General features: G+C 40.4%; 1 protein-coding gene across 5 annotated transcripts in view; it reads right to left on the bottom strand.

Moving 5' to 3' along the window:
• The window catches only part of RAD51 (RAD51 recombinase), a 48,418-nt gene that overhangs the window by 6,102 nt on the left and 23,706 nt on the right, over window positions 1–18,610 (bottom strand). For all 5 annotated transcript variants that reach the window (XM_021009260.2, XM_021009262.2, XM_021009263.2 and 2 more), the window contains exons 4-6: window positions 14,230–14,347; window positions 13,017–13,108; window positions 7,340–7,434 (exon numbers count right to left, since the gene is read on the bottom strand). In XM_021009260.2, the coding sequence (XP_020864919.1) occupies window positions 7,340–7,434; window positions 13,017–13,108; window positions 14,230–14,347 (305 nt within the window). The remainder of the gene's footprint in view (window positions 1–7,339; window positions 7,435–13,016; window positions 13,109–14,229; window positions 14,348–18,610) is intronic.

Genomic DNA, 18,610 nt, shown 5'->3' with positions numbered 1-18,610 from the left:
GAAATGTCTTTCAGCAGAAATCCAGTGGATCTCCTTAAGCCATAAAGAACGTTTTCAAAAATACCACAATATTCGAGTGGCACTTTCTGTGGCCACAGTGGGTGTGCTCACAGCCTGAGGAATGGCTACACAAACTGTGTCAGACATAGTCAATGTGTCAGTGGGCTTACTGTTCTCTTTCTTTTTATATAATTTTTGTTACAAGGGAAAACTTTTTTTTGGGGGGGGGGGCATATACAGAAATGAATGTGACGCAAAAACAAAAGGCACCAATAAAACTTAAAATAAAAAAATTTAGTGAATGGGAACCAAGAGGACTTTGGTTAATGATCCAGAAATTTTTGTAGCACCAGCTTCTGTAATAACTAGGACTTTTAGTCCTGGGTAGGAGACAGAATTGATCAGATACTTGCTAAATCTGATTTTCTGGTCCTGCACTCTCAGGGTCTTTAGAGATCATCTGGTCAGATATCCTTATCTTATATGGTCCTGTGGTCTTTCCATGAACCTATGCTGCTGCCTGTAATTTAAGTGTTGGTGGCACTGCTACATTTGACTTGATTATAAAATAAATAATACACACAGGATGCTGTGAAATAGCTTTCAAATGTTATAGAATGAAGGCCCTCACCCCCACCTCCCACAGGTATTTGAACTAAGAATGTAGCCTGGGATCTATAATATTGTGTCAAGACATTTTTCATAATGCAATCTTTATCATCCCTTGCTTCTTTCCTACAGCATGAGAAAAGAAATTGGTCTATCAGAGGTTACAACCTGGAGAAATCTTCCATTTTCAGAAGTCTATGAAGATGATCAAAATGGAGCAACAGAAGAAGCAGAAACTACTGATAGTGATAGTTCAGAAAATTAGACTTGAGCAGCCCTTTTTCTTCCTTCCTTTTTTTTTTTAAAGCTTCTTTCCAGAAAAGGAGTTTTCATCTTGGATACCTCATACTGCAAAACTGATTTATAAAAGCCCATTTAAAAAGCCACAATTCAATCCTTTGGCTTTTGATTTCATATTTTCTGTACAAACCCTAAACCAAGTACAGAAAGTGCCCTGGGTCGGTGGTTAGAAGACCTGGATTCTAGTCTTGCTTCTGCTGCTCACTAGCCTTCTTATTTTGGGCAAGTTACTTCCTCTACCTGAACCTCAGTTTCCTTACCTGACAAATGGAAATAATACTTGTAATCTCTCTCTCCGGGGCTTGGGATGGAGAGGCTGTGCAGAAAAGCACTTTGTTCCCCCTAAAGCACTATGCACCTGGGGGCTGTTAGAGCACTTGAAGCCCAGGATTCTTTGACTCCACAGCTGGTCTGAAAGGCTGTATCCTCTGTCTGGTCAGAGGAAAGATTTCTTCCTGGACTAATTACACCCAAAGGCATACTTTCAAAAGCAGGCAGATCTGCCAAGAAGTACTGCTGTGTTTTCCTTGAAATTCAGGCCAGGAAATTCCAATCCCCTCCAACAGATGGAAATAGAAACAATTTTGAAATTCATGACTAAATCCCTAAACTACTACTCCAGAAGGGAATCCGGAGATGCTACTCTACACCTTAGGCTCCACCAAGCAGTCACTCAAAAGCAATGGAAGCCAAGGGACCTCTCAGAATTTAGACTAGAGTGCTCTCAAACCAAAGGGGAAGAGGAACAGCCTAAGCATGATAGAAACTAAAACTATGATCCGCTGGAAGGAAATCCAGTTATCATTAGCAAAGAGGATGAGGGTGACTAAAGAGAATGAATCAACTTTATTTCATTTCAGAAGCACAAATAACACTTGAGATTTTACATCTTCTGAGTGTGACTTCTATCACACTTAAGACTCTCACTGTGTGCATTCGGATGAATGAGTCTGACACTAAAGTTTATGTTTGGGGCTCAATAAATGATCATCACCATAAGGCATACCCCTGCCTCCTCTTAAACACAAAGGAAAATGAGGCACATTCTGTTTCTTAAAATCATATTCACTTTTACCATAACCATTTCCACTTCAGAGAGCAAAAAAATATGCCACAAGAGCTACAACTGACAAATTCTCTTCTGATACAGAAATAGCTATTCATTTACACATGGTGCCTTAATGGGAATCTTTCCTTGCAAATCATTCTGATTTTAAAGACCTTATTCACCGAAGTAGTACCTTAACTTAAGACTACCAATTAAAATAATCAATTAGCAAAATAATAGAGAATCATTCAAGAAGCAGCTTAATTCCAGATGCTGGCACATACTGACTGATGACAGCAGTAACCACTGACACCCTATCTTTTCCATCTCTATGAAATCTTTATAAGAATAACCTATACATAGACTGGCAGTGTCCTTGATGAAAAATGTGAGAAGAGAACACAAAACAGGCAGGTTTTCAGAGGCACTTCCCTTTAGCAAGCCAAAGTTTGTCATACAGCTGATAAGAGGAGGGCAATTCCAAGATCCCACCAATGGAAATGAGCAGAACCAAGGGAAACATTTACACAGTGACCACGCATGACTCCAGAAGACTGATGAGGAGGCAGGCTTCCCACCCTCTTGGCAGAGGAATGATGGACTAAAGGGACAGAATGAGATACATATCTTCAAATGGATGGTCAGATTTGTTTTGCTTGACCACACTTATTTGTTAAGAAAGAGTTTTTCTTAGGAGAAGGGAAGTGAATAATGACACTGATGCAAACGAAAACAAAAGAACATCAATGCAATATGCTGTATGTACATTACAGATTCAAAGTGTCATACAAGCCTTTATGTTTTTCCTTTATGTAAGGAAACACACTTGTTTGATATATGTCAAGTTCACAATAATAAAAAAAGAAAATTTAAAAAACATACCCACCAGGGTAAACAAAAATAAAATGAAACTGAAAACAATGATGGATAATACCACATAAACATCCCTTTGTTTAATGATCCTCTGATTATTGACACTGAATAAGGGATATGCTAGGGCAACCCCAAATGCTTAGATTTCTTACTGATGACAAGGTCCTCCAGACAGTCATTTAGCCATGGCTGACAAGCAGATGAAGATACATATTGCCCTAATTATGACATATGCAATTAGAGAGAAAACCTACTGAGTTATTAGTTCGTCATTCACTACATAGCTCTTGGACAGGCATTAGAGCTAGACAAATAGGCGGGCTCAGATTTAGTAAAGGACAGAGAGTGGGTTAGATAACATCCAAGAATCTGTGCCTCACTTACAAGGTTCACACACTGCTCCCTGATGCTTCAAAGCACATTTTTTTAAACATCAATATTCTTCCATTTAAGCTACATTGCTGCCTATCACAGAACAACAAACAGTCCAGAAGGCTCAAGCTAGCAGATGAGTGAAAGGGCAGTGGACAGATATACTCGGGCGGTTACCAATTATGATTTGTTTGAAAATGGGATAAAAATTTCAAAGGCATTTATGAAAAGGAGATGGCCACCTCCTTTGGTCATGCAGTGAGAGTAACTGGTAACAAATGGACAACCTACGCATTGCACTGATATCCATGAAATATGAAAAGAATCAGAGAAAGGTCCCTTACACAACAGACAGACCCTCTGTGGAAGGACACAGACGAGAATGACACGTTGCCATTCATACCAGTGGAGAACCTACATTAATAAAGTACTAACTGTCTTGTTTATTGAGTGCACTCTCACCCAGACCTGTCTATCTTGGCAGCCTCAGACTTGCTCCCATCCCTCCGACACCCGGGGTGTTACTCTGCTTTGCCACCACACACGTACCTGCCTCTAGCTTTCCACCTCTTCTGCTCTGACGAGTAAACAAATCTATACTAGCAATGCTTCTGAAAAAAGCCAAACAATCACCTGCCCTCTGGCTCTACTTGCCATTCCTGCGACTCCCTGAATCAGAACTCCTTCCCTATATGTGTTATTGTACCTATTACAGTGTAATTTCCTCTGAAGAGTGATTAAGCTGTGCATACCCTTTGATCTAGTGACACCACTACTAGGCTTATACCTCCAAAGAAATCAAAGAGAAAAAGGATACACGTGCACAAACATATTTATATCAGCTCTTTCTGTTAAAGCAAACAACTGGAGATAAATGGGATGTCCATCAATTAGGATATGATTGATTAAATTGTGGTATATGAATGTGATGAAATTTTACTGTGCCAAAAGGGATGGTTTCACAGAAATCTGGGAGGAGTTGTATGAACTAATACAGAGTGAAGCAGACAGAACAAGGAGAATATTTTATACAGTGTCAACATGTGAAGAAAAACAATTTTGAAAGATTTAAGAACTCTGTTCAATGCACTGGCTAACAAACATTTTTGAGACTCGATTACGAAGCATGCTAGCTACCTCCTGACAGAGAGGCAGGCAATGGACCCAAGGGGCAGAATTAGACATACATTTTTGGCAAATGTCACACATGGCAAACATGTGGATTTGTTTTGCTTGATAAAGCTTATTTGTTTTAAGGATTGTGTTTAAGATGTTGGAGTTATTAAATACTCTTTAAAAAGGCAAGCTATACCTCCACATCCAGAGAAATAACTATGGAGCCTGAATGCTGATTGAAGCATACTATTTTCTCTCTTTTTTTTCTTTTTCATGATTTTTCCCTTTTGTTCTGTTCTTCTTTTACAACAAGACTAATGTGGAAATATGTTTAATAAGATTGTATATGTTTAGTCTATATCAGGTTGCATGCCATCTTGGGGAGGGGGAAAAATTTAGAACTCAAAATCAAGAGTGGATGTTGAAAACTGAAAGTATATGAAGTGGTGAGGAAAAAAGACAAGCTATATGTAATAGATTCACATTTTTACCAAGAATCTTCTTTTTAAATGTTTAATTTTGTATATGAAAATATTTTCTTTTCTTGCTGTTCATTAAATTCAGGATAAAAAAAATGTTTTATGAAGAATGTAATCTCCTTAAGGGGCAAGAACTGTCTCACTTTTACATTTGCATTCTCAGGGTCTAGCAAAGTACCTAGCACATAGTGCGTATTAAATACCCTTTCATTTGTCTACATAGTGCTTTAAGGTTTGCAAAGCACTTTTTATACATTATCTCATTTGATCTAGGCACTAGATTCTGTGAGGCTCATTTTAAAATGAGGAAATTGAGTCTCAAAGAAAAGGAATTAAATGATTTGCCCATAGTCACCTAGTTAGTAATTTCCAGAGGCAGAATTTGAACCCAGGTCTCTCTCTCCTGGTTCCAAATCCAGCAGTCTTTCCACTCCCTCCCATATACCATGCGGCCACTGAAGTATCTCCACAAAATGCTGAGCTGGGGAAAGGTTTCTGTTCCTAACTCTGCCAGTATTCGAGACAGCAGTTAATGTGTCCTGCAAGAGGGAATCCTGGTCATGACTGCGGCACACACTTGTCTTTTGAGAGGACTGGCTCCCAAAGTCCTTATTTTCTCTGCAAATAACAGTATTTGTTCATCATTCCAGGAATATTCTAGCACCTTCTGAAGTAGCTGGAATATCAATGGAGCAATGCTTTAATACTACCAATTGCCATTAATCACAAAATCTAGCTGCGAGCTCAACTCCCCCTGCAGCAGGCTCTCCATGTTAAGCACTAACACTAGGTGAGGGTGAGCTGTTAGGTATGCCAGAGGAACCAGGGAGTCACTTTGGGGTTCTGGCCAAACCACACCAACTGCTTCACTACTTCAATTTGTTCTAATAAGGTAAAAACCTCCCTCTAAAGAGACAAACTATCCCCTATTTGAACTACAGGTAAGGTGGATAAAAATGAATGAGGAATTTTCTACTTTTCCTTCTTGTTCACCATATTGCTCAGAAAATACTCGAGATGATTGCCAGCAATACAGGTAGAATGTTTTCACCTTATGAGGCCACACCAGGTTTACTGAGAATAGAAAGCATTCTTCTTGCTCCCCCTCCCACACACTACCACTCAATCTTGCAGGATCTGAGGCTCCAGGTATCTATGATTTTTAAATCCCTTAACTGGGAGTGGCTTCTTGGAGATAATCACCCTCTACTGCCACAAGAGGGCGCTCTTTCTCCGACTAAAGAGAACTCATAATAGTTCCATGAGAAAGGGTTGGCATACAACACAGGAAAATTATGCCATAATAGCCTGAATTGGGTTAATATTCATAAATAACAGGTTGTACTTAAGCAGTGTTGGCAGATGTATTAATTATGGCACTCTCAATGCTTCTGCTGTGAAAAATAATCACACATTAGCTTATGCAGACCCTGGGCCTTACTTTACAAAGCCCATTTTGAGGAACTATTGATAGAGGTAAGACGGATACAATTAACACATACATAAGAAATTCAAGCAGGACAAATCTTCCTAACAAGTGGGAATGAATATAATAACACCAATATAAATGACCACCACCAGCTCACATTTATATAGCATTTTAAGGCTGACAGAATGAGCACAAGCACCTCGGGAAAGCGGCCAGTACAAATGTCCCTGACTCTATTTGGGTGCTCGTTGGGGTGAAACAGCTCACCTGGGTCACGTAGCTATTGACTGTCTGAGACAAGATTCAAACCCAAGTCTCTGGCCTAACGCCAAGCCAAGGGCACCGTGCTGCCCCTCATAGTTAAAGATCATTTTGTTAGGGTGCTGTCACTTCTGGAGGGATGATCCACTGCAGATATACATCTCCTTAAAACAAAAGTCACTAAGGGGAAATCTGTCCTAGTTTCTTGACCTGACAAAGAATTGTGGGATTTGAGATGAGTCTGAAATGATGCAACCACAGCCCAGCTAATCTGTGCCTCAGTGATACTGCCTTATGGCTTAGGCTCAGACTAAAGGACAAAGAGGGAGGAAAAAACCCCCCAAAACCAAAAAAAAATCCTTCCTAAATTGGAGGGAATTTCAGTCACCTTTTCTCCATACAACCCACAGCTACAAGGATGTAACCAGCTGGATTTGTATCAATGTAGGGCTACAGCTAGAGAACTGGACTTCGAAGGCTTCGGGTGACAAGAAAAAAATGATCATAGATGTGACCATGAATTAGATTCTAGGTGACAGGCAGAATAAGCTTGTGAGCTGACTTGAAGATTCTAGCTGAAAAGCAGAGTTGCCTTGATCAAAAAACCAAACAAACAAAACCCAACCACCACCACCACAACAAACAAACCAACTATCTCTTTTATAGGGAAAGTCCTCCTCTCATACCAAGAATGACATGTGAACAACTTTGGGAGGGATACCCCTAGAGAAGTCAAGGCAAGCCAAAGGACTTAGCCACCTAGCCATCTGGATCAGCTGAATCAATCCCAATGATTAACGAGATGCTAAATATCACAGGCAGACAGTCCTCCCCTTCAGAACAATAGCCTACCTTTCAGCCACCGCCAGCAATCGCTCTGGCCGGAAGGTTCCCTCAGTATCAATGTACATCGCCTTCCCTTCACCACCACCTCGGTCTATGGGGAGCTAAAGAAAATTAAAAGTAAACAATAGTAAGAATGAACTACAGCCAAGTATTTCTGATATTTGAGACTAAATTGCCCAAGGCCAACCATTATGGCTTATTAATGTCTTGTACCAATTGTCAAGAACCACATACAACTCTTCATAGTAGAGCTACACTTGAGTTCTTAAAGACTGTGACAGTGGAGCATTTCTCAAATGGGCCCAGATACCACTGTCATCTGAGGGCTTGTGCCTGGTGAAGTTCTGACAGACTTGTCAACTATATGGCCACCAGGTGATGAATTTTTTGGGGTTACGGTAACTCGTGAAATCATCTCCTAAGGCAAGGGTGCGGAACCTCTGGCCTCGAGGCCACATGTGGCCCTCTCGGTCCTCAAGTGCGGCCCTTTGAATCCAAACTTTACAGACCAGAAGTTCTCAAGTGGCCTCAAGGCCGTAAGTCCCCACCCCCATCCTAAGGCATTAAGGAGCTAGTTACATTTTGTGTCAATGGAAGGAAAACATGTTATGAACAAAATGAGATTTTTTTACTTACTGAAATCACAAATCCTGAAAAGTATAAACGTTGTTACTGCAGAGAAGATTAAGTTAAAATTGCTCAGTTTGATTTCGGGCTGGGCTGGGTTTGGAGCCACAAAGCAGGAGAGTGGGCTAGGCCATGATCTACTCCTAAACATTTCTCCAAAATTCATTTTGGGGATTTGAGGACCCTTGAATCATGCAATAACTGGTTTTATGCACTGCAGCTTAGGAATGTGTCTAGCACATGTTACCAACCCTAGAACAATGTTTATTTCCACTCCATTGAGCAGAGTCTGGTAACAAGGGGAACCCAGTAGGGTTTAGAAATGTCTAAGAAATAGTAACAGAACACTTGAAAATACAGGCAGAGCGGAGAGAAAGGTGGGGAGGGGGAGAAGAGAGGAGAACAAGAGGAGAGAAAAGGTGCCATAGAGGGTGCCATCCAGGACTGCCTTGGGAGCTACTCGGGGCACATTTCTGTACCTCTCTACACCCACCTTACAATGTTGTGCCAAACCACCACAGTATCTCTGAGAAGTTCCAGTGGTAAAAACAAGAACAGTCTGTCCATTTTACTACCTCAACTGGAGCTTACTGCTTTTACCCCATTCCACAATGGGAGAGGGGTCCATCACCCCATAGGGTTCTCCTGTCACTAAGTTGCTGAGGCAAGTAAAGTACCCAGAAATAATTAAAAAATACTCAGATGTGCCCAAAGATCTGGGGACAAGTATCCATGCCCTCTATTATTGGCAGGATGACAGAAGGAAAGAAAGGAGCAATGTGATGTTAGGAATCATAGGATCTTACATTTAGAGATTGGGGGAGACTGATTTGTCCAAATTTACACAGAGGAAGTGGTGGAGTGGGATTTGAACCTAGGTCCTCTGACTCTCCAGGGCACTGTGCTGCTTCCCTGGCTCTGAGACAAATCAGCTGCATGGCCATGGCCAGGCCACTTCCTCTACCTGAGCTCCATTTCCCTTATTTACAAAATGGGGATAATATTTCTTACACTACTCCAAAAATGTGAATAGTCATTATTATTTACCTAAAGTCTCACCATTAATTTTCTTTGGATAAAATCAAAGGCTTTAAGTTAGGTATTCAGTTGTCTGTGAGTATTGTTATTTTTATAGACAGGATATGTTTACATGAGAATTTTGCTTCATTTTACTGTTGGCAGACGTAAGCTGACCATTCGGTAAACATTCCCAGCCTGGGATTCTGTTTATACAACTTTAGAACGTCAGCATGACATGCTTGGTTGCCATGGCAACCATGGACAGGGTGTACTGTACTCTAAATATTTATTCTGCATGAATCCCTGTCAAAACAACATGGGGAAAGCATTACTATTTAAAAGGTCACCTATAATGCCAGAGGACCTATAAACAGTACCCTGGTATTAAGGGTGTCATTTTAAACGGCTTTATTTCCCCCCAGCTGCCAATTTCCAAATGGCACCTGGGCAATGACAGGAGCGTCTATTGCTTTTGTTTCCTCCACTCCCTCTAAATTATGCTCAAGGTTTTCTACAACTTTCCTTCCCTCCATTCCCCAAACCCTTTCCTGCTCCGAATCAACCACATATGAGGAGAAATAAACACGGCCTGGCCCTCCTCATCAAACAAGCAGTGGAAGTTAATTCCGAAATAAATTTTTGAATTTGAAGGTCATACTGTCACTAAAATCCTCATTTTGCTGTCATCCCAGAGAAAATGACTACTTTTGCCATGTAACAAATAAAATATTGGGGCAACCAAGGAGGGAAATGTCCAGCTTCAAAATGACATTAAGTGAGCTGAAAACAGCTAAGTTAAGAGGTGAGGACTTACTTTTCTGGTGTGGTTTGTAGAAATCAATCTGACTAAATTATAGCTATACCACCTGCACTTCTTGGCGGCTTTGCACTTTAGGCACACACAGATGTGTACTGTATTAAACACGGATTTTATGAAAACAGAGGATACTCATGGAATTTGTTTCTCTATTCCCTGGCATATTTCATTTCCAACTATAATACAAAGTAACAATGGCACAAGAAAAAAATGCTTTGTTAACTACAATATCATAATTATGAGCAGTTCTTCCTTCAGAGTACCTTACCTCTAACTTACTGAGAAAATATGAGGACACACACCTTGATTCCCACCCCCACACCCCATTTCTACAGCTCAAAACTCCAATATGGGGGACAGCTAGGTGGCGCAGTGGATAGAGCACCGACCCTGGAGTCAGAAGGACCTGAGTTCAAATCCAGCCTCAGACACATAACACTTACTAGTTGTGTGACCCTGGGCAAGTCACTTAACCCCACTGCCTAGCCAAACAAACTCCTCTACATTCCCACTCTCTACTCCTTTTCTATAGTTTCCAAAGAAGAGTTTATGTTCTTTGTCAAAGCCAAGCCCTCTGACTTGTGCCCCTGATCACATCATCTCCTTGCTTGAGACCCAGCCTAATGGTTCCTTTTTATGTTCTCTCCCTCATCTTTCATATCTCATTATTTACTTTTTCCCTCCAGCACATTTTTTTAAATTAGCGAAGACTTCTACCCCACCAAAAAATATTAAGATATACTGGTTGGGAGTTTGTTTTTGTTTTTTGTTTTGTTCAGGGTGGGGAGTGGGAGTGTTACTATGGACAGAGACCTAATCTGTCAGTACTGAAACCACGACACAGAAGCTTCATGCTACTGTTTCTTAGGATTAATAATTCACAAGGTGGTTGTAACGATCAAATGAGTCTCTTTATCTACTTTAAGATATGACAGAAACTCCTCAAGGCCTACAATTTAAAGCCCTCCACCAAGGCCTCTATAAACTGGCTCTTTATTTTCACAACACCCGTCATATATATTCCCTTCTTTCAGCTCCCACAGGAACCTCCCTTGGTGTGGGCCCTCCCCACCTCTCAAGTGGACTACTTCAACAGTCTTCTGTTTTGTCACCCATCAAGTGTCTCCTCACTCCAACCTCACCTCTACTCAGCTGCTCCTCCCAAAGCACAGCTCTGACCCTGTCACTCTCCTACTCAATAAACTCCAATGGTTCCATATGAGCTCCAGGATCAATGATCAAGTCCCTTGTTTGGCAATTAAAGCCCTTCACAACCTGGTCCCTTCCGGTCTTTCTGGTCTCTCCTCCCGTGCCAGAAGCCTTCTTGCTGTTCCTTGCATAGGACCTTCTAGCTTTGACTCTCAACCTTTCCACTGGTTTTCCCTGATGCCTGATGTGTTCAACCCCACCTCCTGGCTTCTCTGGCTTCCTGCAAGACTCAGTTCAAATTCCACCTTCTGCAGGCTTTTCCCAGCTCAACTTCTCCCCACCCCCTCCAGTGCTAGTGCATTCCCTCCAAGATTACCTTCCATTTATACTGCATGTATCTAGTACGTACAATTGTTTTTTTGCTTATTGTCTCCCCCATTAGAATGCAAGCTCCTTGACAGCAGAAATGATTTTTGTCTTTCTTTGCATCCCCATCACTTAGCACAGTGCCTAGTACATAGAAAGCACTTAATAAATGCTTAATGACTCACTGCCAGGCTTCATGTTTTTTACTGTAATAAAGGAGGCTTCTACTTGGGAAGTGACTGTGGTATTAAAAAAACCAAAAAAAAAATTTTCTAAAGCGCTTCATAATCTGGCTCCTACCTACCTTTTCAAATTTATTCCACATTACTCCTCTTTATGCAGACTCAATCCTAGTCTAGCTGGCCACTCACTGTTTGCCAAGCACTCTAGCTCCTACCCTGAGACTTGGCTTGAGCCAGCTGCGGCTTTGCAATGCCTTCTCTTTTCCTGGCTACCACAGAACACCTCTTTTGGACCTTCCCCATTACTGGTCTCTCCATTCTAAGAACATCTTCTATTTACTTATGCCCTCCCTCCAAATAGACTTCATATTTAATTACTTGGTGTATGTTGTGTTTATTAGCATTGTATTTATGCTGCATATATTTTTCCATGTACTTGTCTCCTCTCGGATTGTTTCATTCTCTGTATTTGTGTCCCCAGTGCCCAGTAACCCTGGCACACGACAGCCACTTGATAAATGCTTGTTGATGATTGATACGCTCTGTCCTTCCAATACACTGTAAGCTCCACAAGTGTTTTGGTTTTGCTTTTTGTAGCCCCAATGCCTACCAAATTACCAATTAATGCATGATGGGTGAAATGAAATGAACTGAATACTACTGCCTCAATCAGCTTCCTTTTAAAAAGGACTTTGATCATATTCCTCTTGTCTTCAAAATAGCTTTCTACAACCTTAGAGAAGAAACCCAAATTCCAGAGGCCGGAAGCTCCTCTTCCACACTGCTCAGGACTGTGCCTGCACATGGTCAGCACGAATATTGTCAGTGAATGAGTGAGACCAAAGGAACAGAGGTTGAAGATAATGTTGTTTCTCCTGAAAAGCTTTCATTTTACAAATGAGGAAATAGGTTTGGTGAGGAAGGGCAGGTGGATTTTTAAAGCACTTTATCTTGGCAGACTCGTTGATCTTAGTAGGCTCACTTCTCGGTGGGTGTTTTTTAGAAACGTTTATACTCATTTCCTACAGCTTGCTTAGTGGACATATCCCTGTACTTCCTGGTACAGGAGATGCCGATCTCAAGCTCATGCCATCTTTTTCTCCCTGTCCCAGGGGCTTCTACCCCATGTCTGTTGAATCCATTTTTGTCCCAATTTTCCACAATGCTCCTGTAGGACAATCTTCATGCAGTCAAAGCCTACCCTGGCTCCCTTAGATCCAAGTCAACTTTTACACTAACAAATCTGACTATCCTTTTACTTGATTTGGATTGAATTTACTCATTAGTTTATAATTAATTTATATCTCCAAGTGTGATGCCACTAATAATAAATGTTGTATTACTCCCCCTTTCCAATAATTTAAGGTTGTAGGATCATAGGATTTTGGAATTACAAGGGATCTTAGATATCATTTTCAGTTCAACTCTGTCATTTTGCAAGTAAGAAAACTCAGGCCCAGAGACATTACAAAGTAATCCTGAGGATTAGAACCCAGGACTTATCAGGATCCCACTTACTCACCTGACAGGTTACAGCCAGTGTGTGACAAATCTGTGTCTTCCCAGTTCGAAATTCCCCAAATATCTCTGTGATGGACCCAGTCTCAATCCCACCTAAAGGGGCAACAAAAGATATACAGACACCACATTAAAAGTTAAGTTAGGAATTTACTTATGTGTCTATCTAGATCACAGGAACAGAATTAAGATAATGAAAGTTCTGCATCCATCCGTCCATCCATCCATCCATCCATCCATCCATCCATCCATCCATCCATGATACTACTGTAGCCTCTAGAGCACTGATATGTAACAAATCTAGTTGAAGCCCTCAAAGATTATGTAAGCGAAGAATGAAAAAAGAAAGGAGTGATGGAATAGATAAGGAAATGGCTAAAGTCAGACCTGACCAGGTAGCAACTCGGAAAACCACATTCTTTTCAAGAGTGAGCAGATTCAGGATAACTATAGCTCTCCAAGAAGCTGAGATGACTGGATTATATCCTGTGCCCTAGTGACTCCAATCGTCATAGTCCTGAATACTGAAAGGGGCCTTAGAGATGATGTAATGAAATCCTCATCATCTTAAAAGTGAGGAAATTGAAGAAATGACTCGCCCAAGTAAGCAGTAAGTAACAGAGCCAGGATTCAAATCCAGGTGTCTGACTCTGTATCCAGTACCCTAAAGGAGGAGATGAGGGCAGGAAAACTGGGTAGGATTTTAATCAGCCACAATATTTCAGCCTTGGAACTAAAATTATAGTAAGAGGCTTTAATTGAAAATATTGGCTTAAGAAGGTGACACACTTTTTTTAAATTAACCTTTTTTTCAATCAACAAAAATTTTCCTTTTTTTCCTTCCTACCCATCCTATTGGCTCTGAATTTCTCAAACTATTAAACTAAACACTTGATTTCTTTAGTTATTTTTTTTCATCTTGTCCTTGTATCCCCAGTGCCAGCTACAGTGCTTGACATAGAGAAGGTATTCAATAAATGACTGTTGATAAGACTGACTTTCAAACAATCCCTATAATCACAGATAGCTCCTGTGTTTCATGTAGAACATCAGGTTCTTCCTTCCAGCATCTTTACTCTTTCACCACAGAAGTCCTCTTCATAGTTCTCAGGAAAACAGCTAACAAGCCAAAGTGCACTTTCAAGCATTTGCTTTTGTCCTCCTTGTCACTCCCCTCCCCCACAAGAGTCCACAATACACTGCTGAGAGGTTACCACCTTGTAGTAGCTTATCAAGCTCTTTGGAGCCGGTGGTGATCTGTATCATTTCTGACCGCTGCTGATGAAATTCAGTTGCAGTGGTGAAACCCATTGGGACCAATTTAGCTGCCTCAGCCTGGCAAAAATGGAGGAGATGGCAAGTTAAGTCATTCTAAAGCTGTACATGAGATGAACAGGGATAGCATGGATGGGGAAGATAACCAATACAGGACATCATTCCTGAATCTTCTCCAAAAACTACCCAAATACTAGAGTTTCAAGAAAAAAACTACTGATCATGCAATTTAAACACAAATTAATCTACAGGACTACAGGAGATTAAATTTAAGATAAAATAAAATCTCTCAGAGAATTTTAGTTACTTCCCTATAATTTCAACCTCTATGTTCCTTATAGCTTTCAAATAACAAGATACTCTCCCCCAAATGAAAGATCAGAATGAAGACATCCACCTGGGAGACAGGTATGTCTTCAATTTCTTAATTTGTTTCTCTGAATTTTAAAATCTATTTCCTATCTTCTGCAAGGCAGGAAGAGTACAAGTATTGAGACTTAAGTTGCAGAAGTTTTAATAAGACTTGCAAAATCTTGGACATGACAGCTGTAAATAGCAGAGCAGAATTATTCTGAAAAACTACATGAAATTTTACTGTGCCGAATCAATCAGTACAAATCTAGCAAATTATTATTTAAGGAAAATTTAATTTGACTTCAAGCTGAAAATTACTAAAGTCAGACCTTGGAGACAAATTTCCATGAAAGAATCTGGCAGCTATTCTATGAGGTCTTTAATATATACCTCATAACTACTCTGAATCCAAGTTTCTGTATTTTGAAAGCAGTGGCAAAAAAAAATTTTTATATTGATTTCATATTGATACAATAACAGTCCTATTTTCGAAAGACTGGGACCCAAAGACCCTAAGAAGGGAAATGTTTTAATTGTGCATAGACAAGCCATCATCACAACCCAAAAGCAAACAAGACAAGCATGGTCCTTGCTGTTTAATCGTTCACAATATAAAATGGCTGACATCAATGCAAACAAAAAATCTAAAAGTACATGTAGATCAATTTATATTGACACCACAATAATTTTGCACATATTCATTTAGTAGAGATTTGGATTTATGAATTTAATAAAGCAATAGCAGTGATCTGATTTGCACATCTAAAGTCTTACAATGCACATTTGAAGCTCCCCTGCTGAAATTTGCTCACTGACAGAAGATGGTGCCCAGAGAGAAGGAGCAAACGCATTTCACAGACCCCTGCTGGCCCAGTCAATACTACAAATATTCTTTTAATGAGGCACTAAGCACTTAGAACCTTTTTATTTTCAATTAGCATTATTTCAACAAACATTTATTTGATAGCAGTACTAACTCCACATTTCAAGGGATAGTAACATCTTTACACTTAGAATTCAAATTAGAAATTGTTTACACTGCCTATACTCTCTCTCAATATCTCCAGCTATCATGTTTTATTCAATGACTGGAGTAAGAGCTGGAACAATGCTTCAATACTGAAGGCTCAAGAAACAGAAATTCCCACAAAGTAGCAAACTATTCTTTTGAAGGCCACCAATGACTTTCTAACTGAAAAATCTACTGGCCTTTTTTCAGTCTTCGCCTTCCTTGACATCACCATAGCGTTAAGCGGTCTACTTGCTGCAGCTGGAAAGATGTTTGCTGCATTTGGTATCACAGGCAGGTGGAGCACAATGTGACTCTTCTTGTTGTTATGGTTCAGTCACTTCAGTCCTGTCCAATTCTCTGTGACCCCATTGGGAGTTTTTCTTGGCAGAGATACTGGAGTGGTTGGCTATTTCCTTCTCCAGCTCATTTTACAGATGAGGCAAACAGGGTTAAGTGACTTGCCCAGAGTCACAAAGCAAGCATCTAAAGCCGGATCTGAGCACAGGAAGATGAGTCTCCCTGACACCAGGCCCAGAGCTCTATCTACTGTGTCACCTAGCTGTCATGAACCTGGAGTCAAATCCCAACTCTACCATTTACTATCTTTGGGAATTAGGGCAAATCGATTCCCCTCTCTTGACTTCAGTTTCCTCATGTGTAAAATGACAGGGGGTGGACTATGTGGTTTCTCTAAGCTTCAGTACTAAACCTAGGATCTTATGGTACTTTCCCTAGTAGGTCCTCTCTTCTCCTCCCTTGATTTCACGGACACTTCCCCCCCCCACCCCCCCACTTTCCCCACTCAATTACTCCTTTACTAGCTCCTCCTCTTGCAGCTCCTTAAGGTGAAGATGACTGAGGTTCTGTCCTTGGCCCCGTTTCTCTATCTACAATATTTTCTTTGGCAATCTCATTCACTACTGTGTCTTCCGCTATCATATCGACACAGATTACTCCTAACCCTGCATCTCTAGTCCTGATTGCTCTCCTCAACTCTAGCCGTGCCTATAAAGCATCTAAGCATCTTCACCCAGATGAACTGCCAGAACCTCAAATTCCACAACCCTAACCCGAGCTGACTATCTTCCTAAATCTCATCCCCTTGACTTAATGCTAGTCAGGGACACTAGCTTTCATCCAGGTCCCCAAGGTTTCAAACCCTGGTGTTATTTTTTGACTCTTCCTTCTCCCTTTTACTTCTCTTACACAATGAGCTGCCAAGTTCATTTGATTCTACTTGTGCAATCTCTCTGAGATTCTCTTCTCTGTTTCTACTGCAACCACTCAGGTACCAGCCCCTCCTGGACACCAACCACGGACTACTGCAATAGCATCCTAACAATGGTTTCTACCCCACTCTCTTTTTCTTCCTCAATTCTTCTCTCATATCACAGCCTGACTGGTTTTTTCTTTGTTTTTTTTTTACATATTGATCTGGTCATGCCATCTTTCTGCTCAAATATCTTCAGTGGCTCATTACCGCTTACCAAGTAAATCTAAACACTCTATCTTTAAGGGCCTATACAATCTGGCAATGCACCCGCAACCTTGAAAACTGATTTTTATTGACATCTTTTGTTTTTACATCACCGTCATTTCCCCTTTCCTACCACAGAGCCATTTCTTTTAACAAAGAATTATCAGAAAAAAAAAGTTGGAGAAGGAAATGGCAAACCACTCCAGTATCTTTGCCAAGAAAACTCCAAATGGGGTCACAAGGAGTCAGACATAATTGAAAAACAACTAAACAGGGGCAGCTAGGTGGCACAGTGGATAAAGCTCTCACCTTGGAGTCAGGAGAACCTGAGTTCAAATCTGGTCTCAGACACTTGACACTTAACTAGCTGTGTGACCCTAGGCAAGTCACTTAACCTCAACTGCCTCACCAAAAACCAAAATCAAAACCAAACAAAAAAAAAGGAAAGAAAAAAAGAAAAACAACTAAACAGTAACAACAAAAAAGGTGGGGGGGGGCAATTCTGCAAAACTCATCAATATATCAACTACGTCTGACAGCATATGCAATGTTCCACACTCATAGTACCCCACCTCTCCAATGATGGGAAGGAGCTGCATTATCTCATCTCTTCTTCATAGTCAGGATTAGTCATTATAATTAGGGTTCGGGTTCCCTTTTTTTGGCTACTGCCCTTTCTGGTTTTTTTCTCTTCCTATTCCTCTCTCTTTGCTTAAGCCAAACCGGACTATGCATTATTCTACATACATTTTCTATATTTTCCTGCATTTGCTTATGAGAGGAATGTCTTCCTCTCAAATCATCCCACTGAATTCCTACTTGCTCTTTAAACCTCAACTAAAATGCTACCTCCTCCTTGAAACTTTCCAGATGAGTAGTCTTGCCCCCACCTAGGGCTTAACATGGTTTATACCTCTGTAATGCATTTATTTATGTAAAATAATTATTCCTGTGTGTATCACATCTTCCTACTATACTGCAAGCTCCATCAGGGCAAAGACCTGAGCTAAAGTTTGAAGCTCCCCTGATATATGGCACAATTCTCTGAACACACCAGGTGCTCAATAAATGTTTGCTAAATTAACTAATGTATTTAAATATATGTGCACTCTTAAATGAGAGTGCAGTAATTAAGTGAACTAAATTCTTTCAAGGATTATGTGGAGAAATTAAATGCAGAGATGTCATGCTGACAGGGAGAATGGGTCTTAAAGTGAATATTAGTATTGAAGATTTGATTTTTGTAAGGGAAATTTTTGTAAGAGAAAAGGTCAAAAGTCTCTGAAGTTATAACTGCAGACAATGGAAAAATATGATTTCATAATACAGGACTAGAACCTAGATTTATGCTATACAGATGAAAAATACTGAAGAAACACATTTAAATAAAATACAATTATTTGGGGTCATTATTACTCAAATGGAGCTGTGATCTTATAGATTTAAGAATTCTCTTACACAATGCAGATTTCAACCCACC

The sequence above is a fragment of the Phascolarctos cinereus genome, unplaced genomic scaffold, assembly GCF_003287225.1.
Source record: "Phascolarctos cinereus isolate Bilbo 61053 unplaced genomic scaffold, phaCin_HiC Scaffold_3;HRSCAF=262, whole genome shotgun sequence".
Lineage (NCBI taxonomy): Eukaryota > Metazoa > Chordata > Mammalia > Diprotodontia > Phascolarctidae > Phascolarctos > Phascolarctos cinereus.
Note: the sequence above shows the minus strand (reverse complement) of the source record. Positions and strands in the feature narration are given on the sequence as shown.